General features: G+C 44.1%; 1 protein-coding gene across 1 annotated transcript in view; it reads left to right on the forward strand.

Moving 5' to 3' along the window:
* JAK2 (Janus kinase 2) overlaps nucleotides 1-25079 on the forward strand; it is a 333755-nt gene that overhangs the window by 215336 nt on the left and 93340 nt on the right. Inside the window, exons 7-8 of the mRNA XM_073542632.1 lie at nucleotides 70-189; nucleotides 3661-3818. Of these exons, the coding sequence (XP_073398733.1) occupies nucleotides 70-189; nucleotides 3661-3818 (278 nt within the window). The remainder of the gene's footprint in view (nucleotides 1-69; nucleotides 190-3660; nucleotides 3819-25079) is intronic.

The raw sequence follows: 25079 nt of genomic DNA on the forward strand, positions 1-25079 counted from the left end.
ATTTCTTATTTGTTTCTTTTGTTGATTTGGTTTTTTTTAAGTATAGTCCAATGTGTTCTATCATGACAGGACCTGCAGACCTACTGTGATTTTCCAGATATAATTGATGTAAGCATTCAACAAGCCAGCAAAGATGATTCCAGTGAAAGCCGAATCGTGACTATCCACAAACAGGACAACAAGTCTCTGGTAAGTTGCTCCTTTGTCTAAACATTTTAAATTTAAAAATATACAATGAATTTTTTTTTCTGTTTTTTAGAATTCAGATATTGTTCAACAAAGGGCTCTATGAACACTCACAGCCAGCAGTCTATGGAATATATTGCACCTTGTAGCAATCTGTCATTTACATTAATCATGTATGCAATTCCTGCCCTGCATGAAACGTGTGTGTGTGTGTGTGTGTTTATGGGGTATAGGAAACTTGCATGCACATACTATACATACATTCACACACATATATAAATACACATACAATATGTAAATGAAGATTTAAATCATTATGTTGCTGTATTTTGAGTTGCACAAGTGAGAAGTTAAAGGGAAACTGTCACCAGCAAAATTGCTAATTAACCTGCAGATATGAGGTTAAAGGGAACCTGTCACCCCCTAGGGCATTTTTAAGTAAAAGAGCCACCTTCAGCAGCACTAAGGCTGCACTCTGTGAAGGTGGCTCTTATTTTTCTGACCCCTAGTAACGCCGAAATATTGACTTTTATAAATAGGTCCCCATACCTGCATTGCGTCCCAGAGGTATGTTGTGTCCCCCTGTATCAGGTGCCACCAATCTGTCCATCTTGCCCCTGTCTTGCGTCTGGGCGCCGCCTCCCATCTGTCCATCATGCCCCTGTGCTCCGCCGCCTCCTCCTGTGTTTTATGCCGGTGCCTGCGCTGTGACAACAGTTCTCGCGCACTGCGCATGCCTCAGAACTGTTACCACAGCGCAGGCGCCGGCATAAAACAGGAGGCGGCGGCGCACAGGGGCATGATGGACGGATGGGAGGCTGCGCCAAGTCGCAAGATAGGGGCATGATGGATGGCTTGGAGGCGGCGCCCAGACACAACAGGGGGATGATGGACGGCTGGGAGGCGCCTGATACAGGGGGACACAACTTACCTCTGGGACGCAATACAGGTATGGGGACCTATTTATAAAAGTCAATATTTCGACGTTACTAGGGGTCAGAAACATAAGAGCCACCTTCACAGAATGCAGCCTTAGTGCTGCTGAAGGAGGCTCTTTTACTTAAAAACGCCCTGGGGGGGTGACAGGTTCCCTTTTATAGCGTTTCTAACCTGCCCAGCGCCTGAATGTAGTCGAACACTCCAGGGGAAGATAAACTTTCTTCCCCCAGCGGCATTTGGTCTCTATCACAGGGGTGGCACCGGTGTCGGGTTCAAAAGTTCTTCTTTGGTCTCATCTGACCATAGCACCTTCTTCCAAATGTTTGCTCTGTCCTCTACATGGCTTTTTACAAACTGCAAACATGACTTTTTATGGCTTGCTTTCAACAATAGCTTTTTTCTTGCCACTGCTCCATAAAGGCCAGATTTGTGAAGTATACAACTAATAGTTGTTTTGTAGACAGATTCTCCCACCTGAGCTGTGTATCTCTGCAGCCCCTCCAGAGTGACCATGGGCCTCTTGACTACTTCTTTAATTAGTGCTCTGCTTTCTTTGCTTGTCCGTTTAGGTGGATGGCCAAGTCTGGGTAGGTTTGTAGTTTTGTCATACTCCTGCCATTTTTGGATGATGGATGGTGCTCCATGATATGTTAAGAGCTTAGGCTATTTTTGTAAAACCTAACCCTGCTTTAATCTTCACAACTTTATCCCTGACCGGTCTGGTGTGTTCTTTGGTTTTACTGATGCTGTTTGATCCCTGATGTTCTCAAACAAACCTCTGAGGGCTTCACATAACAGCTGTAGTTATACTGAGAATAAATTACACACAGGTGGACTTAATTTACTAACTTTATGACTTCTGGAAGCAACTGGTCAATCAGGATTTTATTTAGGAGTATCAGACTGCAGGGCCTGAATACAAATTTGCATCACAATTTTCATATTTATAATTTTAAAATAGAAAACCATTTCCTTTACACATTCCAATACTTGCTACTTTATGTTGGTGTTTGACATAAAAGCATACTAAAATACATCTAAGTTTGTGGGTGTAACGTGAAAAAATGTGCAAAAGTTTACAGGGTATGAATACTTTTTTAGGGCACTGTAACAGCGACTCGGCACAGATTCGCTTCCTCATTAGACCATGCAATTGTTATATTGTAAACAACCTTAGAGAAGTGCAGTGGGAAATACACATTGTGTACATGCTGGTGTTACTTCATGCCTGTGTTTTGCAACTGATTATCATGTGGTGTACTGGGTTACGGACTTCTCACAAATCTCACCACCGACAGGTTTCCTGTGTCCGCTACTGTTCTTAAGTGATCAGCGGGTTATCTTGCATTGTGAGACACACACAAACAGCAAAACACAACTTGTTTTCCTTCCTGAAAAGGGTTGTGTTTGACACTTTTGATTTCCTTCCTCATAAAATAAAATGTACATAATTTTTTTTTTATTTATCTATTTTTCTTAAAAGCTATAAACCGCATTTTTTTTTTCTTAAGTGAAAGTCTAAAACATTGCTGCAGCATTAAAGCAAACCTGTCAGCAGTTTTGGCCGATATAAGATGCGGCCGCTGCCTTTCAGGGCTTATCTACAGCATTCTATAAGGCTGTAGATAAGCCCCCGGTCCAACCTGAAAAATAAGTTTTCTTATACTCACCCTGGGGGTGTTCCAGGTCCGGGTCTGGCGCCTCCCATCTTCTTGCAACACCGTCCTCCTGCTTGCTTCCTCACTCCCCGGGATCGCGCTCCTGCACAGGCGTACTTCTCTCCCCTGCAAAGTACTGCAGTGCACAGGCGCCGGGAAAGGTCAGAGAGGCCCTGCTCCTGCGCACTGCAGTACTTTACTCTGCCCTCAACAGGGCAGATAAGTGCGCCTGCGCAGAAGCGCAATGCCAGGGAGCGATCAAGCAAGCAGGAGGACGGCGTTGCAAGAAGATGGGAGGCGCTGGATCTGCGACACCCATTGGACCGGACCACCCCCCAGGTGAGTATAATAAAACTTATTTTTCTTATCTTTCAGGTCGGATCGGGGGCTTATCTACAGCCTTATAGAATACTGTAGATAAGCCCTGAAAGGCGGTGGCCACATCTTATATTGGCCAAAACAGGATGACAGGTTCCCTTTAAAGGGGATCGCCACTGCTTAAATGTTGACGACTTCTCCATAGGTAAGGTCATCAATATTAGATTGGTGTGGGTGGCAGATGATCTGAGGGGTGTCTAGTACCAGATCTCCATTTGATCTGCTGTTTATGACCTATCCAAGGGATAAGTCATCAATATTTAACTAGTGGATAACCATTTTAGTGCTTCCTTTGTAATGGCGTGTGAGGATTTATGAAGCAGAATATTTTAAAGCATTTATCATATTACATGAATCACTTTGATGAATTTGTTATATATACTTTTATCTCCCAAGACCAGTAGTGTAATTATCTTACTGCAATTGAGATATTCAGATTGAAATTAGCAATTTGTGAAATTTTGAACATATTTTTTTTTGTTTGTTTGTTTTTTTCTAGGAGGTTGAATTTACATCACTGATGGAAGCTCTTTCCTTTGTATCGCTTATTGATGGATATTACAGATTGACCGCAGATGCACACCATTATCTTTGCAAGGAAGTAGTACCTCCCCGAGTTCTGGAAAGCATTCAGAGTTATTGCCATGGGCCTGTGTCGTAAGTACATACGACATATGCAAACTATGTATACCTTTCGTACCATATTTATTTTTTCAATTGTAAAATAATGCAATTTTACAAATAATTTTTACTACACATCTCACACGAAAATATTTGTCCCAATAGTAAGAGCCTGTAAAAGAAGCCATAGTGATCCTGCTCTCTTATTCTCCATCTTTTCTTTTTAACGCTCTAACCTACCATATTTATGGTAGCAAAAAGTAAGGGACAGGTGGAAAAAGAGTATAATAGCAGTAGCAAATACAAAGTCTGCTTTGATGTGAACACCTAGGTCTGCCTAGATAGTGTAGACCTAAAATTTTCAAATCAGTCACATCACAGGTTTCTTTAGGTGTATTGGAAAAACCGTTTATAAAGGTGGACATAGCCTTTAATATCTAATATAGAAATGTTTAAGTGGTATTTTTTTTTTTAATAAAGTATCTTTATTGAAGTTTTCTAACAATTTTTACACGAACATAATACTCTCTTTGGGTAAACACAGAAAATTAAGAACAACTGGGGAGGTGATGGGACATGGAAAGGGAAAAACTAAATTAAAAACAAAAATTCCGATTCTACAAAAAAAAACATAAAAAAAACATATAGTCATCATCACCACCATATTGTCTAGAAAGAAAACATCTCCTTTTGGAGCTTCTAGCCGTGCAATATTCATGGGATAAACATAGGTCATATCTCTCATAATCCTCTTTATTAAATCAAGCCCAATCCATAGCTCAATAATTCCCTCGACGGGAGCCCTTGTTCATCCATCCAGGCAGCCCAAAGCTGTTCAAATGTATTAATATTGCCTCTTTGTTTGTTGACACCTTTTTTCAAACTTGTAAACCAGTTTATTTTTTTCATATATTGCTTTTTTGTTGGGCTCTCAGTATCCAACCAGTGTTGTGCTATTAGTTACCTTGCTAAATACAGCATTCGTGCTATAGCAATTTTACCTGGCTCAGTTGTCTGTAGATCTTCCACATACCCCAGCACACAAACTAAGGACGAAGTTTCCTATACCATCTTAAACACTCCTCTGATTAATCCTAGTGCTTACCTCCAGTATCCCTCCAGTTTAGGACATGACCACATCATATGAAGTAGAGTAGCTGGCTCCACCCCATACCTAGGACAGAATGAATCTGTTCTGGCCCCAATCTTACACATAAACTCCAGTGTTCTATACACCTTAAGGTATTAAAGTTGAGAAAGTCTATGCGCTTCAGTAAGAGAGAGACTAGGTGTACCCTTTCCAATATCGAATCCAACAAAAGAAAGTAGATTTGGCACTGCTGCATCACCGCTACCTCTGCGTTATGCATAGAGGTACAATCACACACCTTAATTTAACGACATAAACCCTCACGAAACAGGTGCTCTATCCATGAAGCCAACAAATCCAGAATGCATTAAAAAAAGAAGTGGAGGATGGCACTCATCGTTTGGATATAGAAGACTTTATTGCAGGATAAAAATCATTGGCACGGGAGCAATGTGCTGAGTACGGACTACGGCCGTTCCGCGCTTCTGCGCTTCAACGGATCAGGAGCCGTTCCACCCCTCCAAAGCAGAGATCTCAACACCCCTTCAATAGCCCGAAAGAACCTAAAAGGCATCCATATCAGTGAATTGTGAAGAAAATACAGCAGCTGGAGCATCCATGTCATTTTAATTAAATTGGCTCTCCCCACAACTGACAAAGGAAGTTTAGACCACGCATCCCTTTTCCATGTAAACTTAGTGAGGATTGGGGCTAAATTTAGTTTTTCATAATCTAGCGGGCTAGGTGAGACCACCACTCCCAAATATTTAAATATTGATACCTGTTGCAGTCCAGAGCAATGTGTATTGACAGCCTGACCCCACCTCTCATCTAATGGCATCAGCACCGATTTAGACCAGTTAATCACCAGCCCAGAGTAGGTCCCAAAAGAACTGGATCACCACCATTACCATCGGCTGAGACTTAGGGTACCGTTACACTAGCGATGCACCAGCGATCCCGACAACGATATGGATCGCTGGTGTATCGCTAAGTGGTCGCTAGTGAGCTGCCACACAGGCAGATCTCACCAGCGACATCGCTGGGGTCGGGGGTCACTACTTACCTGTCAGACGCAGCGATCCTGATGTCCTCCCGCCCGCATCCACGCGTCGCTGCCTCAGGAGGCGCCCGATGAGAAATGAACCAGGACCTTCTCGCGCGACCAGTGATGAGCAGCGGGGGAGCCGGTCGGAGGTAAGTATCAGACATTGCGATATCGCTAGCAATATCGCTATAACGTCACAAAACCGGTGACTTTACAGCGATATTGCTAGCGATATCGCTATGTGTAACGGGGGCTTTAGACTCATTAGCTAGCAAGAGTAAAATGTCATCCGCATAAAATGCAATTTTATCCTCCACCCCCCCATACCTCTCTATCCCAGAATGTTTCCGTAGCAGAATTGCCAGGGGCTCAGCTACCAATGCGAAAAGTAAAAGGTGACGAGGGACAACCTTGTCTAGCACCTCTCCCCAATGCCAGTGCTTCTGATAAGGAACCATTCACCCTTATCCTGGTTGTAGGATTGGAATATAAGATTTTTTTTTAATTTATAAATTCCACCCCCAATCCAAATTCTTGTAAAACTGACCACAGGAATCCCCACTCCACGCTGCCAAAAGCTTTGGCCGCTTCTAAGGAGCAGATGACTCTAACCCCTGAGTTATCAACCGGCATCTGCGGATTGAAATATAGACTCTTATATTAGTTGCCATCGACCTTCCTGGCATAAACCCGGACTGATCTTGATGAACAATAGAAGAAATAACCCTGGTAAGTCTATTGGCCAGAACTTTAGCTATTATCTTTGCTTCCGTATTGAGAAGGGAAATGGGCCTATACGAATCTAGTTATAGGGGATCCTTATCTTGTTTAGGTATCACTACTATAATGGCTTCCTGCATGGAATTAAAAGTTTAGGTAACAGTATACCACCATACAGTTCAATAGGGATCCCATCCGAGCCCGGGGATTTATTATTTGCCATGTCTGCCACCGCCTCCTCCAACTTCTCCAACGTGATTTGCTTATCCAAGAACGTCCTATCCTCATCTGGGATCTTAGGGAGACCTATTCCTTGCACAAATTCCTGTGTCTGGGATTGTGTGCCAGTTGTATACAGGGATTCATAGAACATTTTAAATTGTTTTAATATTTGTGGGGTTTCATACATCATCTCCCCAGTCTCCTCCCTCAGTGCCCAAATATATGTTGCCCCCCTCTGTGTTTGCTATTAATGCTAGGATATGGCCCTCTTTTTCACCTTCATCAAAGTAAAATTGTTTTTGAAATGTTCTCTTAGGCTATGTGCCCACGTATGCAGAAAAAAAACGCACTTCTTCCCAGGAAAAAACGTGTTGGTTTTTTGCATCTTTTTCCGCGCTTTTGCGCAATTTTTGCACTTTTTTTCACATCTTTTCCCACGATTTCGCGTGCAAAATTCAAGCACTTTCCAAGCGATTTGAAGCATCGCTTGGAAAGTGATTGACAGGTTGGTCACACTCGTCAAACATAGTGTTTGACGAGTGTGACCAACTTTTTACTATTGAGGCCGCCTATGCGGCATCAGTAGTAAAAGATAGAATGTTAACCCAATTTTTTTTAAAATTATTTTTATCTTCACCTTCCGGCGTCCCGCGTAGCCTTCCCGGGCCTCAGCGATGTTTCTGTTTCCAGTAATGCCTTGCGAGACCTTTGATGACGTAAAGTCCCGCGATACTGTAGCGGTCTCGCGAGATCGTACGTCATCACAGGTCCCTTGCCACAATGCATCACTGAGAACGGGAGCATTGCTGAGGCCTGGGAAGGCTGCGCTGGACGCCGGATGGTGAATATAACCCGATTTTTTTTTTTTATTCTTTTTTTTTTTTACAGGGATATGGTACCCAGGGCCTGGAGGACAGTTTCCTCTCCTCCAGGCCCTGGGTACCATCCGCACATGAGCCGCTCACTTTGTGCATGGTGGGCATAGCCACATGCGGGGAAGTAAGCGGATCTCATGCATGCCTGTGGGTGCGGAATCGTGGCAATTCTTTTCGGAATTGTGGTGATTCTGCAAAAAGAATGAGCATGCTGCGTTTTTTTCCGCGATGCGATTCCGCCGCGGAAAAAAATCGCAGCATTAGCACAGCATGTGCAGAATGCGTGGGGTGCATTCTGTATGTGTGTTTTAAGCGTTTTCGCAGCATTTTCGTGGCGAAAATCGCGGCAAAAACGCTTAAAAATCGCAACGTGTGCACACAGCCTTAACGTTAGCTAATTCTATTGCATGTGAATTGTAAGCATCTTGAGCAATCTTCATCTCAAGAAGATAATCTCTTTCTCCACTTGAGGCAAAAAGTTGTTCCGTGTCCTGAACCCTCAATCTAAGGAATTCCCCGTATTGTCTGTTCTTTAACTTTTTTCTGCTCACTGCCTGAATAAGAGCCCCCCCAAGACTGGCCTTCATTGCATCCCACAAAGTATCCCATGACACTGTTCTGGAGTTATATAAGAAATAATCCTTGATGGACTGTTCTATCAAATGACCATCAATCATCTGCCACCAAAATGCATTAAAACGCCACAGTTTGGGCAGAGATATAATATTGGAAAATTTTGATAATTTCATCAAAAAAGACGAGTGATCTGGCCATAATCTAGGGAGGTATTCTATTGATTCCAATTGTTGGAATATTGGGTCCGTACCCACCAAAGTCAAATCTATATGAGACATTGTGTTATGTGAACTTGAGAAACAAGAAAACTACTTTATATCAGTATGTCTCAACCTCCATAAATCATTACGTGAGACATTTCACACAGTAGTTCCCAAAATTTCGAGACCGAATTATATTTCCCACCCTCCCCAGAGCATGAACCCTGACTCATTCTATCCAACCCTGGATTTATAACATTATTAAAATCTCCCAACATTAGGAATGACAGTATAAGTAAAATATTTACAGGTGACATATCCTCCCTCATTACTGAATCGTTGTATGGGGGTGGTATATACACGGCGACAAGTATATATTCCTGTCTAAAGATTCTACAGTGGAGGCAGATGTATCTCCCTTCCCCATCTATCTTGCAGCGGAGAAGATCAAACTGAGTATCTTTGTGTATAAGAATCGAAACTCCTCTTGTGTAACTAGATCCCACTGAATGAAAAGTATGACTCAGCCAGGCCCTATCAAGTATTGAGAGATTCTCTACTCTTGTGCGCCTCCTGCAGCCCCGTGGTGGAAGGCGTTGTTTCCCTGATGTATGGTTAGTATTGCTGTACGTTTAATAGGGTCTCCCAATCCCTGCACATTTTAGCTCATCAAAGATATATGCTTAACCATGTAAACCGTGCATGTTGATTACACGTTTTCATTGGCACGTCAGCAACTAGCAATGTAAAACCTCTGGACTCCTCCTGTTCAAGGTGCAAATACAATACCAGTCCTCATTTCAAAAGATTATAAATTCAAGCTCGAACAAGGAAGAAAAAATGGAAGCATAAGCAACCTTTAGTAGATAAAGCTTATTCATCAAGTCTCTTAGTGTTGCATTTTTTCAGTTGTTCATGTTGATCCAGCCAGTCCATGGCATTTTTCGGATTATCAAAAAACTGAACAGACCCCAACACTGCCACCCACAGCTTAGCTGGGTACAGCATTGAGCATTGGACTTCTGCTGCCCTTAGACGCCTCTTGACAGAGTTGAAGCCTCGTTTTTTGGACTTCCGATGAATAATCTGGATAGAAGGATATCTTCTGGCTGTCTATAGTAATAACTGGGTTATTTCTAGCTGAACGAAGAATAGCGTCTCCTGTCTCTGTAGTGTAGCAATTTTATTAGAACGGCTCTGGGATGTGCGCCCGGTTGTATAGGACAAGTTGAGCTCGTTCCACTGCATAGAGTGAGGACAATGTGTCTGACCCAAACACTTTCTTAAGCCAGGCCTCGAAGTATTCAGTGGGATTACCACTCTCTGTCTTTTCTGGAACTCCCACCAGCCTAATGTTGTTTCTCCTTGAACGATTTTCCAGGTTGTTGGTTTTTGCAAGCAAATAGGCAATCTCATTAACATGTTGTCTCATATCTTTAGTGAGGTCTGGCAGTTTGTCCTCAATATCACTGACTCTATTTTCCATTTCCACTATTCTCTCATTTACGTTTCTTAAATCTTGCCTCATCAAGGAGAATTCCTCTTTAAGTGTCCCCACTTGCAGACTGAGGGTAGAGAGAGCAGAGTTACAATTGGTGCTGGCTTTAAAGACATCACTACGCGTGGGTTTCTTGTCTACCAGAAGACTCTGTTCCTGATTAGGCCTGTTTCACACTTCCGTTTTTGTGTCCGCCAAACGGATCCGTTTCCGTTTTTTTGACGGAAACTGATGCAAACGGATCCGTTTTTTAAAAAACGGATCCGTTTTTTTGACGGATCCGCGGTAACCACTAATGGAAGTCTATGGGACAAAAAAACGGATCCTGCAAAAAAATGGCGGATCCGTTTTTTTACGGAAACCAACGGATTTTGACGGATTTGAAAAAACGGAAGTGTGAAACAGGGCTTAGGTGTCTGTTCCTGAGTCAGTCTGGGAGGTATATTACGATTTGTAGTCTCCCCTTCCTCAGAATTAATTCCTTTTTCATAGTCAGGGGAGGTCCTTGCATAGCCAGATTCTATATTTCCTGTAGATCTAGCGAAATGTGCAAGTTTTGCCACTGCACTTTGTGCTGACACTCTTCCTCCTTCTCCTGCAGAAGTGTTATGGAGGAGTTACGGTGATCTCGGTCGCCGGCACCCGCCATCACCTTCCCCTTCCTTGCCGTGCCACCAGTCATATTGCTTTACCCTGAGTAATATTCTCCTCTTCACGAATGATAGACACCAGGCAATCTAGGTGCCAAGCACAGGACCCTTTTTAGTGTCTCAGTTAATCAGCAGCCCCACAAGTTGAGGGTACCAGTCAGGTGACCCGTGGTCAGTCCAGCACCTCCAGTAACTTACAAGTGAAAGTCTCTGATGACCGCTCACAACGTCCCAGGGTAATATATCTAGGAAATTAATCACCTCTGCTTATTAAGTGGCATATTTTAGATGAACTCCACAATAGTGGTTCTGTGAAGGCATTTTATTTGTCATATTGCTCCTTAAAAGTTAATCTATCAGCAGGTTTTTGCTATGTAAACTGAGGACAGTATGAGGGGTTAAAACACTAAATTCGGTGATGTGTCACGTATCCAGCTCTATGGTGTTCTTTAAACTTTGATTATCATTGCTGTGACTAGCTGGCTGGGTGCTTGCAAGTCCGACTCTGCCCCCTTCTATGATCAGTACCTTACTGTCTATGGACTTTGTACTCTAAAGGCCCTTTTCTCACATGGCGAGATTGCTGAAGCGTCACCGATTTTGTGACGCAACAGCGATCTAGCTACATGTGACACATAGCGAATGGCCCCCCGCTGGATATCGCTGATCGTGCTCGAATGTCCTGGGCAATTTTTTTTTTTCATCGTCGGCGTCCTGCTGGCCAGCGCTTATCGCTGTGTTTAACGCCGACGAGCGACCTAGTTGGCGACGCATAACTATGGACGCAGGCGTGAGTCGTCAGAAAATCTGCTGTGTGACAAGGTACCAAGGACCGCCGAGGTTGTTATACGGATCGCCGGTCGTTGAAGAGATCTACCTGTTTGGCAGCTTACTAGCGACGCACCAGCGATCCTTACCAGGTCGTATAGTTGTCGGGATCGCTGGTGTGTCGCTATGTGAAACGGGACCCAAAGTGTCTGACGTGGGCAGGGGCAGCTTGCTCAGCTCTGCTGCACTGCTAAATCTAAAATCTGATAGTTTTCTGGGTACAGAGGTTCTAAAACAAAGTGATGCATCACTGAATTTAGGTTCTCTTTGCCTACATAATGCTGCTCTTAGATGAGATAGTAAAATCCTGCTGACAGATTACCTTTTAAAAGGGATTGATTCTATAAGACATATCCTTTTTAAAGGCAGTCTGTTACTAGGTATTTTACATTTAGGGAGTAATCATACGGCCATATAACATGCCGATTACATAGCAATGCTCAGACAGCATGACAGCATATATTTCTGTGCAGCTGTAACGCTCGGCCAGTTTGTACATTGGGATGCAAGCGTCGTCTTTGTTATAAGGCTGTCTGACTGGGCCATTAATCTGAGAGCAGCATGAGGTAGAGGCAGAGTTCCCGATTCCAGCAATGTGTCACTTACGGGGCAGCTTGTTGTAGTTCTGATAATCTCCTGCTGATAAAAGTGATATAATCATTAGTGGAAACCTGCTGTATCCCCCTTTTGATGTGGGCTCCGGTGCTGAGCATGCAACTTTTCCAGCACGTGACTGCTGATTTGATCACCTATTGTGCCCCTAACAGCCGTGCGTGGAATCGCAATCCACCTTCAGCTGTAAGCATGTTAAATGCCACTGTCTCTTACAGCAACATTTAACATGATCGCAGGGCATCGATAGGATGGCATGACAACCGGGGTCTACAGAAGACCCATGCCTTTGTTGTAGCAGATGATGATTTTTGCCACACATAGCAGGGCTCAAGCTATGCTATGTGTAATACAAGCAATCAGACAATGGCAGCTTCAGTTCTCCTAAAGAGACTATTAAAGCAAGTAAAAAGTAGGAAAAAAGTGTTTTTTTTAAACCATTAAAAATAAAAAATTAACTTCAAATCAGGCCCCTGTGCCCTCCTCCTTATGTTATCTATGCTAGGTATGCTTTTTAGAATTCCATCATATATGCTCTCTATATTTTTCTATATGTTGAATGCCTTAGCGCTTACTGTGCATACTCCACCTGTCTATGACTGCCATACCACTGTGATTTATACTTTGGGCAGTAGGTCTTGATTATCTGTATCATAATCTAATGGCTTGTTGCCAAATATAACTACTGTATTTTGTTGACCTCCAGCTTGCACAGTGCATCCCGTACTTTATACTGCACATACACACTTTATTTTTTCTCCCCTTTCAAACCAGTACCTTTTATTTAATGTTAATAAAGTGTTTACATTTTTATGTCGCTTTTGGACTGTTTGATCTTTTTTTTTTTTCTCCTTCCTTAGGGGTTAAATAGAACCAGGTGGCTATGTCTAGCTATACAATGTCGGATAACCTGCTGGGAAATTAAATTCATGACACAACTTGTAATGCATAGACTTGTAGGATTCCCCAGAACATGAGCTACTCTGATAAGAAACGTCCGTTTTGGTGCATACAAGACTCCCTGAGGCATCCCAACCTAATAGTCCAGAATTGCTGTGAATCCTGTGTTCTGAAAATCACCTGCTAACACAAACATAGGAGAGGGGTCATTTATCCCCCATTGAAACCGGATTACATACCCAGCTGCTCCCCTTATGGAATGCCAAGACCCCCCCAAATGTACTCCCTTAAAAGCAACACAAGCCATCTTACAGTTGTTTTCTCAACATAAAATCATTGCCGTGTACTGGATGCCAAGATCCTTGGTCAGTGGAAAGTGCTCAGTCTGCAATTCATTATACTTTCATTACGATGTTCTCTTACTAATTAGGACATGGCTGTTGCGGTTCTCGTTATTGTCTGATGTGTCTAATATTACCATCTGAACCGGAGGTACATGTGTGGGGGGTTTTGTTACCACAGAAGAGTTTATATTTCTACAGTTTCAGATACACGTAATACAAGTAGATGAAATCACTTACTTGGGTGGGGTTTGTTTCCTTCCCCCTTGTAGAACGTTTTGTTGCAGAACCTAAAAGTGTCTTCTAATCAGCCTGGTAAAACTATGTTCCTGTGTAACTGTAGGTTACCATGGTAAAGCGATGGTTGTACAAAGTGTTCTCGCTGCAAACCGATCACTTGTTATGTTATAGCCAAAATGTGAAGCCGCTGTTAAAAACTCTGACAAGAGATGTCTGTAATTGTTTCAATTAAGCTATATGTATTCTGCTTCAGTGTCCTCACAAAATCTGCAACCTCTTGCCATCACAGAGAGCTATTCCAAGAAATGGTCGTATGATTCTGTGATGAACATGCTGAATTATATATTTTAGGTTTCAAAATAGTTTCTACCATTTGTTCCAATACCGGTCTAGGAGACTAAATATGAATTTTATATTCATGTCCATACATAAATCAACCTATTTAATACAAAATGTGCATAAATTTGCTCCCTACAAACCTCAGTGCTACTTTTCTTGGTGTTATTAGATTAGCGTGCTGCTCAGCCCAATGATTGCCAAGGAAAATTGACCCCTGGTTAAGTCAGGCTTTACCACGCCCATGGTCTTCTCTCAACGGCCTACTGCTGTGCCTTTGTGCTGGTTGAAGCTCCCTGGACTGGCATCCCCAGCTGTCACTTTACGGTTCACCCTTGGTGCGGTCAAACAGTTTTGTGTACCGTAACAACATCTTGTTTCTCATACCCCCTGACAACACCACGGAGAGAGGGGATCCGCCCTTCAGGGACAGGAAACCTACAGATAAAGGGTGGTACCTCTCCCTTGCATCAGTTGGTTTTCTGTCCCTGACGGGGAACATTGAGTATGGCGTACCTGAAGAAAGAAGATAAGAAGAGACGTGTCCAGGCCCGGCCAGACCGGTACAGGCAGTGTGGATTCCCCTGCCACGGCTGGTGCGGTGTCTTGAAGCCGCCACCGCTGGGACCTAGGGGTATTTCTGGGTGCGTGGGGGGAACGCAGCTGCTGCACTATATTCCGGTGTCGACCTTCCGGACGTCCGGTCTGTGCATGCGCGGGATGCGCCAAAGTCACCCCCTGTTGACACAGCCGGCAGGTCACGACCAAAGGAGGAACTTCCGGTATTGGAACTGGAAGAGGCAAAGGGGACACACCGGGTGGCTTTTCATTTAAAAGGGAGCAGGGTGAGACACTCCCTGCTGCATAGGTAGTCCCCTGTAGCAATGGAGGTGCAAAACAGTGAACCGCAGCAGAAGCAGCAGCCAGGAAGAAGGAATGAGACAGCATGATTCTTCAGCCAGGTGGAGTGGATGTTCAAGAAGCCATTCTACCCAGCAGAGCAGGAGCTCCGATGGTGTGGACAAGTCTCCAGCCTCTAAAGACCCATCAGTGGGACCCTATTCCTCCTTCAAAACCGGTACCCGAGACTTCGTCTGATTGATGAGTGATCTTCGTGAAAGTTCACTTTGTAATTGGGGTCCCTTTTCTCTTTCATTATTCAGGGAGGAAGAAGCATAGCTAAAACCAAGCACAGAAGCTGCCCAATATGTAAGGAGAATTTACATGTCACCTGCAATAAAAGATTCTGCTATTCATGCATAGAACAGATGCATTGTGAGGAGACAATCTGAATTAAGATTGGTAATCAAGATGGAGGTTGAAAGCACCTGTAAATCCCTCTCACAAGGGGGTAGTATAAAGAAACAAAAGGTTAGCAGGCGCCCCAAATCTGAGTCCACTACTTTCAGGAGAAAGGCTCGGGTTCATCAGACGCTTCCTCAGAGGAAGAAAAGGGGGGGCGCCATTGTTTCCCGTTAGAGCAGATAGAAGGTCTCGTTAAAGCAGTGAGATCCACTATGGGAGTAATAGACCCTCGCCCAGAAAAGACAGTGCAGGATGTGATGTTTGGGGGACTGGGACAAAAAAAAGCGGAGGTCATTTCCCCTAAATGAAAATATACAAGCCCTAATTAAAAAGGAGTGGGATAAACCAGATAGGAAAAACTCAGCTGTACCGTCCCTCGAGGAAATCTCCCTTTCAGGATTTAGCATCGACATCCTGGGATAAAGCCCCAAAATTAGATGTAGCTGTAGCAAAGGCTTCCGAGAAATTTACTCTTCGCTTTGAGGACACGGGAGTCTTGAAAGCCACACTAGACAAAAAGGCAGATCCCTTCCTTAAAGGTGCATGGAAAACATCAAGAAGCAGTTTTAAAACCTGCTATAGTAGCAACCTGTACCTCTAGATGCCTAATGATATGGCCAGACCAATTGGAAAAACAGCTCCGGGATAGGGTATCCAGAGACAGGATGCTAGAGTCCATTCCCTTAATGCAGGGGGCTGTGGCGTTTCTGGCTGAGTCGTCTGCTGACTCTGCTCGACTGGCAACCAAGTCTGCAGCTCTCTCTAACACAGCCCATAGAGCACTTTGGCTTAAATTCTGACCTGGAGACATGTAAACAAAATCAAAATTATGTTCCATCTCCTGTGAAGGAAATTTTCCATTTGGAACAACACTAGAAGACATCCTTCAAAAAGCGGGGTTAAGAAATTTTTTCACAGTAAGCCCCTGAGAGAGCAAAATAGATGGGAAGAGGGAAAACAGAAAGGTAGAGGGTTTCTCTTTGGGAGTTCCTCTCATGATATGAAGCCCTCCTAGTGATGGTCCTTCCCAGGTGGGGGGAAGACTATGCCACTTCCTTCCGGCCTGGGAAAAGTTTTCCAGCAGTCCCTGGATACTAAGCCTAATAAAGTCAGGCCTAAGGATAGACTTTCTTTCATTTCCACTCCCAAACTTTGTAGTAACTCCTCTCCAGAGGAATAACGGGCCTTGGAACAAGAGAGGTGTTGGATCTAGTGGACAAAGCTGTCCTTGAGGAGGTCCCTCCTCGGGAAACGACGGAAGGATTGTTCTCCCTGTTGTTTCTGGTGAACAAACCAGAAAGATCTTTCCAGACCATTATAAACTTGAAAAAAACTGAACAAGTATGTCAGGACTCAGACTTTCAAGATGGAGTCAATAAAATCATCCATCAGAACATTGTTTCCCGATTGCTTTATTACAGTCATGGACCTGAGGGATGCATACTATCACATCCCCATACACAAAGACTTTCAAAAGTTCTTCAGGGTGGTGCTCTCCATAGGGGGAGAAATAGAATTCTTTCAATACAAGGCCCCTCCATTTGGCTTGTCTGTGGCCCCTCGTGTATTTACCAAGCTGGTGGCGGAAGCAATGGCGCACCTGAGGGAAGAACTATTACCAGTCAGTCACACCCTGATAGAATTCTTAGATGCCCTTCAGGGTCAACATGTGCGAGTATTTTCGGACCACCAGGTAGTGGTAGTCTATCTGAACCATCAGGGTGGACCCAGGTCACGGGCCTTGATGAACATAACCTAGATATTCCGGTTGGAGGAAAGCAATCTCCTCTCACTGGCGGCGCTCCTCATTCGGGGGGTAGAAAACCACAGGGCAGACTTTCAGCCGCACTTAGTTGAAACAGGGTGAATGGGTACTAAAAGAGTCCATTCTCAACCAGATTGTGGAAATGTGGGGTCTCCCAGTCATAGATCTCTTTGCCAACATCAGGAAGGTAGACTCATTTTGCTTTTTGCTCCATAGATCCCAGTGGGAATCCTCAGGCTCTAGATGTCTTTATGATTCCTTGGAATCAGAGCCTGGCCTATAAGGGGCCCCCCTCCCCCCCAGTCTTCCTGATCCCAGCGGTTCTAAGGAAGGTCAGAGAAGACAGAGCAAAAATATTCCTGATAGCCTCTTTCTGGCTAAGAAGAGCTTGGCTTTCCTGGCTGAGGATGATGTCCATCACCGACCCTTGGGTGCTACCAGAAGTTCCGAACCATCTCTCACAGGGACCGGTATATCATCCTCAGGTTGTGAATTTACCCTTAACAGCATGGGATTTGAAAGGGCGCTTGGTTTTCACCCTATTTCAGAGTAGGAAAATTTTCACTACCAAAGTCTACGGTAAAACTTGGAAAAAATTCCTATATACCTCGGGGGTCAGAGTCGAGGATTGGGTTCCAATTTTGACCATCCTGGAGTTTTTACGAAAGAAGTTAGAGCAGAGCCTTGCTACTAGCATCTTTAAAGGTTCAAGTGGCCGCTTTGGGGGCCCTATATAATGATATAGCGGGCAATCCTTGGATAGCAAGATTCATTAGAGCCTCTGCAAGTTTGAGACCCATTACCAACCAGAAATTGCCACCATGGGATTTAAATGTGGTGTCATCAGCACTAACGGGTCCCCCCTTTTAACCCTTAAATTCCACCTCACTCAAGATTCTATCCCTCAAAACGGTCCTACTAGTGGCTCGGACATCAGCCCATAGGGTGAGCAACATTCAGAGCTCATCTGCAGGCCCTCCCTGCACTAAAATCCTAGAGGACAGAGTTATTTTAAAACCTTATCCTGCTTACTTGGAGGTAGCATCTCGGTTCCATAGTTCAAGAGGTAGTCCTTCCTTCCTTTTGCTCCAACCCCAAAAATGCAAGAGAAGAGAATCTCCATTCATTAGACGTAAAAAGGTGTTAGGTTCAGTACCCAACATCCACGCAGGGGTATAGGAGGGATGGGTCTCTGTGTGCTTTCAGGGGCAAGGAAGGGGCTCAAGGCCTCAATATGTACCTTGGCAAGATGGATAAGAGATGCGACTTCGTTGGCCGACATATCTATTGTAGCCTCTGAGGGTCTGATAGCACATTCCAGGAGAACAGTGGCAACCTCCTTGGCGGAAAAGTCGGAGGTATCAATAGCGCAGATCTGTAAGGCTACCACTTGGTCATCCAACTTCTACCTTTTATAATCACTATCGGCTGGACGTAGCCTCTTCTTCTGATCTAACCTTTGGGAGGAGGGTTCTACAGGCTGTGGTCCGTCCCTAAGATACAATTCTCTGTAATTCTCTATCGTGCTGTCATGGGGGAAGGAGAAAGACATAGTTACTTACCGGTAGCGGTATTTCTCGGAGCCCATGACAGCACCCTTATATTCCTTCCAATCACGTGTTTAGTGAGCACGCTCTCATTTGTTTGTGTGTGATTTATGTATAGGTCACGAGATGCTGCTTACAAGTTTTATAGTTAAAAAAAACCTGGAGGTCCTCCTATGCTCTGTAAACCAACTGATGCAAGGGAGAGGTACTGCCATTTCATCTGTAGGTTTCATGTCCATGAAGGGCAGATTCCCTCTGTCCGTGGTGCTGTCATGGGCTCTGAGAAATCCTGTTACCGGTCATTAACTATGTCTTTTCTATCTCTTTCTGTTTTTCTCTGGCACCTATAAAGCTAGCGCCATCAGTCAAGGAATAAGATATCAGTGATAGATGCAGAAATAGCAGAATCCCTTTACTCCTAGCTAAAGGCCCCGTCTCACATAGCGAGATCGCTAATGCGTCACCAATTTTGTGACGCAACAGCAAACTCGCCTGTGATCTCGCTACATGTGACACATAGCGGCGACCGGCCCCCCTGCTGGATATCGCTGATCGTGCAGGAATGTCCTGGGCCATTTTTTCGTCGTCGTCCCGCTGGCCAGCATGCATCACTGTTTTTGATCGCTGGATCGTTGCTGTGTCGCTGACGAGATCTGCCTATTTGGCAGCTTACTAGCGATCATTTAGCGACGCACCAGCGATCCTGACCATGTCGTATCATTGTCTGGATCGCTGGTGCGTCGCTAAGTGAAACGGGACCCTAAGGAAGAGTCCTCAGTATTTGCTATAAATGTATAAATGCTTCATCCACTGCAACTGAATGACAGATTTCTTCTTGTCACTGTGCATCAGAGGAAGAGTGCCTACAGCTAATAAATATGACAGCAGAAAAGAATAAGGGGTTACTCTCAAAATAGTGCTTCAAGAGTGCAGTGCTCCTTGGACTCCCAACTGATTGCTTTTCAGGGAGTGGTGTGCTCCTGAGCATTGCTAGGTTTTGGATCATTAGCTGCACTCTCCGATCCTGCAAGCACTGACATCTGTGCGCTCTATAGCAGGGGTGGGGAACCTTTTTTTTCTGCCAGGAGCCTTTTGGATATTTTTACCATCTTTCAGGGCCATACAAAATCATATTGAAATTTATCCTAAGTTGATGGCTGGAGTTGTGCTTCTCTTTGGGGCAGCTTTGATGTTAGGTGGTATTGATGACGTTGCTACTCACAACTGCTTTTCCAGGTTTGCATAAGTCTGAAGAGCAGGTAACTCTTTGACAATGAATTTTGATAACAATTTGTACATATACATCACAGGACGGACTGGGGGCTTATGCATCGCAGGAGACGCTAGTGCATATACATCACAAGAGACACTGGGGTATATATATCACAGGATATACTGGGGCATATAAACAGCACAAAAGACACTGGGGACATATATAAAGCACAGGAAATGTTGGGGCATATACTCGTATACAGCACAGGAGATGTTGGAGCATATACTCGTATACAGCACAGGAGATGTTGGTGCATATACTCGTATACAGCACAGGAGATGTTGGAGCATATACTCGTATACAGCACAGGAGATGTTGGAGCATATACTCGTATACAGCACAGGAGATGTTGGAGCATATACTCGTATACAGCACAGGAGATGTTGGAGCTTACAGTGGCATGTAAAAGTTTAGACATCCCTGGTCAAAATTACTGTCATTGTGAACAGTTAAGCAAGTTGAAGATGAAATGATCTCTCAAAAGCATACAGTTAAAGATGACACATTTCCTTTTATTTTAAGGGAAAAAAATATCTAGTAATTTTTTTACATTTTAAAAATGTTTAAAAGGATAATGTTCAAATGCAAAAGTTTGGATACCCTTGGAGATTTCCTTGGAGGAAATGTTTCATCTTTAACTTAAACCCTTTTAGAGATCGTTTCATCTTCAACTTGATTAATTGTTCACAATAACAGTAATTTTGACCAGGGGTGCCAAAACTTTTACATGACACTGTATATAGAGCACAGAAGGTGCTGGGGGCATATACACAGCACAGGAGTCGTTGGGGGCATATAGAAATCACAGGTGGGGCTGGAGCATATATACATCACAGGCGACGCTGGAGGAGTTTATACATCACATGACATTCTGTAATGAACGCTTGCTCGTTGTGCAATTAAAGGGCCAGAATAATGCAGTCACTGACCTGCAGAAAAGAACGGCCCGCTGGATGGAGGTTCTCCACCCCTGCTCTATAGCTTTGGAGGAGCATAGGGCGCGAGATACTGTGTCTAGCAGGAAGAGTACGGGCGCGCAGGGTACAGGAGCGTGTAAAGCGTGTACATGGGGCACGCAGGTTACAGGAGTGTGTAAAGCATGTACACGTGGCACGCAAGGTACAGGAATGTGTAAAGCGTGTGTACGGGGAAACACAAGGTACAGGATAGTGCTGAGCTTGCACACGGGGTACACTGGGTACAGGTATGCTGTGAGCGCGCACTGGAAAGCACGTCTGGGTACAAGACAATGCAGAGCGCGTGCTAGGGAGCACGCCAGAGTACTAGATCAAGCAGAGTGCGTACTAGGAAACACGCCAAAGTACAAGACAATGCAGAGTGCGTGCTAGGGAGCACGCCAGACTACTAGACCAAGCAGAGTGCGTACTAGGAAGCACGCCAAAGTACAAGACAATGCAGAGCGCGTGCTAGGGAGCACGCCAGAGTACTAGACCAAGCAGAGTGCGTACTAGGAAACACGCCAAAGTACAAGACAATGCAGAGCGCGTGCTAGGGAGCACGCCAGAGTACTAGACCAAGCAGAGTGCGTACTAGGAAACACGCCAAAGTACAAGACAATGCAGAGCGCGTGCTAGGGAGCACGCCAGAGTACTAGACCAAGCAGAGTGCGTACTAGGAAACACGCCAAAGTACAAGACAATGCAGAGTGCGTGCTAGGGAGCACGCCAGAGTACTAGACCAAGCAGAGTGCGTACTAGGAAACACGCCAAAGTACAAGACAATGCAGAGCGCGTGCTAGGGAGCACGCCAGAGTACTAGACCAAGCAGAGTGCGTACTAGGAAACACGCTAAAGTACAAGACAATGCAGAGCGCGTGCTAGGGAGCACGTCAGAGTGCTAGACAAAGCAGAGCGCACACTAGGAAGCACGCCTAAGTACAGGGTAGAGGACCTGAGCACAGAGAGCGACCATGTAGGCACCAAAAGGCTTTGCAAGGAAGCAAAATGATAATCAGGTTAAACCTACAGGAAGAAGCTGCCTGATATAGGGAGAGCACGCCGCAGGGCTTCCGTGTCTGGGTCCTCTCAGAGCATAGAGAAGCCAAAGTGGCGCGGCCGCAGTCAGGGCTGAGCGCATGCGCGCCAGGCGTGCAGCCAGAGAGTCTAGTGTGAGAGGTGCGCGTGCGCACCCGACGGGACCCCCGGGGCGGCCATGACACCAGAAGTGAGGATGTCGGGCTCTGTGCTCCGGCTTCGGGGGAGTGCGGTGAGAGTGGCTTGACAAATATACACTAGAGACAATAAAAATGCAGCAAAACCTTCTTTTCGTCAGCAGCTTCTTAACTGCCAAGAGAGCAGGTTTTTCCTGCAAAAAAAAAAACGCCGCAAAAATTCAGCTTGTGAACATAGCCTTACTCTGACACTAGCAGTGAGACTTTGGGAAAGAGGATATACAGTATTTTCCCCATTTTAGCAAGTCCAATGAAAAACTAGGTTAAATTGAATTTGGGAATATCCACTAGACCTGATTAAACACCTTTTTGTTATCAACTGAGAACAGACATTCAAAAATGTACTATTTTTTGCTAATGAGAAATACGGCAGGCTTTTATGTGTTAACCTGTGCTTTCTTCTTTGAGATGAAGACCACCCGATCCGTAATGATTACTCTGGGCAAAAGGGGGCCAATAATTTTATATCACTGTTGACTGACCAAATTGGTATTTAATTAGCATGTAGTCTCTGATCTCTCTTGGTTTTGATATATCTGTGTTTTTCCTCATCAGAGGGCTAAAGGGAAACCCATCTGCACGTTTACATTCTGTTTGAATGTTGTCAGACATGTATTAACCAATGGACTCAAGATGGTAATGATTGTGTAATTTAAAGGGATTTTATCACAAAGTTTTTACTGTGCATCTGGGAGTAGCATGATAAATGGGCAAAGACCCTGATTCCAGTGATGTATCCCTTACGGACCTGTGTGTTGTATTATTTATTTTTTTTTTATTTTTTTTTTATAAAATCACTGTTTTACCTGCTGCAAATCTACCAGCTCTCTGAATGCTGAGCTGTATAACTTCACCCACACCAACGTTTGACAGCTTTCTGCGTACTCTGTGAATAGGCAGGAAGCTGCCATTCAGTGGTGGGTGCAGTTACAGAGTTCATGAATATGGAGGACTACATGGTGTAGGGTTTCACACTATCTCATAGGCATTAGGCCTTATATAACGTTCACACAGGCAATGCAGTCTTGGTCCATATATGTGCTGTTTTTATTGCTTTCCATAAGTTTCACAGCACCTAAACATAAATCCCTAGCCTTATCCAGACGCTAACTGAACAGAACAGAACCTGGCTAATCATTCAAGGCTGAGCTAGCCCTAGCTCGGTTGAACAAAACCACTATTCTCCATTGTAATCACTGATACTTGCTGTTCTCTGCACACAACCTGTGCAGACTCTTCTCAGAGTCAGATTCTGGCCTCTTTTCAGTTCCAAAATGCATCCAGTCTGGTGCCCATAGTCTGTGCATTCACATGCTAACAAATTTGCCTCTGCTACATCCAGCAGACTGACTCCTCATCAGTCACTCCATTCAGAGAGAGACCCCAGCATGTTTCTGTCTTAGCTACAGCTAGACTGATCAGCTTCCCTGAATCTACCTCCTTATTCTTAGAGAAACCATGCAGGTGCTTATAATCAATTACTGCAGATCTGGAATTTAACTCTGTCCTTCCCAGCTATGCTACAATGGTAACAGGTTTACTAGGCCTTTAGTGGTAATTGCCTGCTGCTAAAACACTGATTTTATGAAAACTACAGCTGGCAGCCCAGTAAGTGATACATCGCTGGATTCGGGGTCTTTGTCTCTACATCATGTTGTTCTCAGATTAGGTGGCAAAAACATGGTGACAGATTTCCATTAAAAGACTTTACTGTGTTGTCTCACCTGTGATTGTTTTAAACAAGCTAAAGGATGTGAAAATGCAGCGCTGCATTTGGTTGAGATATTGAGAAGAGTTTTTGATCTATCCGAGATATGAGTTAGTTTCTGGCCTTCAATAGTTCAGCTAATATTTGGTGGTGATGGTTTTTCTTGATTCAAGCCCTCAAATTCAGAATAATAATTGATTTTTTCTTGTTGAGTGAAAATCCCTCTCCAGACACCTTTTAACCCCTTTACCACCTTGGGTTTTTACATTTTTGCATTTGAACTTTTTGCTCCCCTTTTTTTTTTTTTTTTTTTTTTTTTTTTTTTACCATGTTCCCTAAATGCTAAAACTGACCTGCCATTATGATTCTCCAGGTCATTACGAGTTTGTTTATACCAAACACCTATAGGTTCTTTTTTATTTAAGTGGTTAAAGAAAATCCAAAGTTTGTGTTTGTGTAGCAAAAATGCTCATCTGCTAAGAGCGCTGGCCAAGGGACGGCGCTCACAGCATTTCGGCAGTGACAACCACAGGGGTGTCCTGCACACCCAGAGTTGTCATGCAAACCCACCAGCTCCCCGCGGTCGTGTAACAGGGGCGCCGATGGGCACATTCGGTTTGCGCACGTTAAATGCCGTTATCAGAGATTGACAGCAGCATTTACCATGTTAACAGCCACAGTTAGATCCCAATTCAACCCGTGGCTGTTAGGGGCACATGACAGGTGATCAGATCACAAAAGGTGCGGACGCAGCGCCGGCGTCCACACCAAATAGGGGGAGGCAACGTATGACGTTACCTATACATCATAGGTCATAAAGGGGTTAAGGGTATGTTCACATCTGCTTATATAAAGTAGCTGAGATTATCAGCCAGAAAAGTTGGAGTGTCAGGCGAGTGTCATGCCCTTTTTTTTTCCTCACCTAGAATCCATATGACATGCGTATGCAATCCGTATGACATGCATATGTAGTCCATATGCAATGAATTTTTAACATCAGCTTTTACATAGAGTAATTCTCTGTCATTTCAAGCTAATTTTCTGAATAATAAATAAATCTTATATACAGATATAAATTGATTGATAGATGTCATTGGAGAGATATAATCAGTGCATGGTGTGTGTAGCTTCTATTTAGCGAATAATTAAATAAAATGAAAAATTGGTGAGATTCCCCTTATTTTTTTTAATGGGAACCTGTAAGCAGGATTCTACATAGTAACCTGCAGACAGTGTCAGGTCGGTGCCGTTATACTGATTAAAATAATTCCTTGGTTGATGAAATCCGTCTTAGGCTGTGTGCACACGCTGCGGAATCCGCTGCGGATTAATCCGCACGGATTTTGCAAAAACCGCAGATAATCCACAGGTC

This window comes from Dendrobates tinctorius, unplaced genomic scaffold (assembly GCF_039654945.1).
Source record: "Dendrobates tinctorius isolate UK_male_01 unplaced genomic scaffold, ASM3965494v1 ptg000128l, whole genome shotgun sequence".
NCBI lineage: Eukaryota > Metazoa > Chordata > Amphibia > Anura > Dendrobatidae > Dendrobates > Dendrobates tinctorius.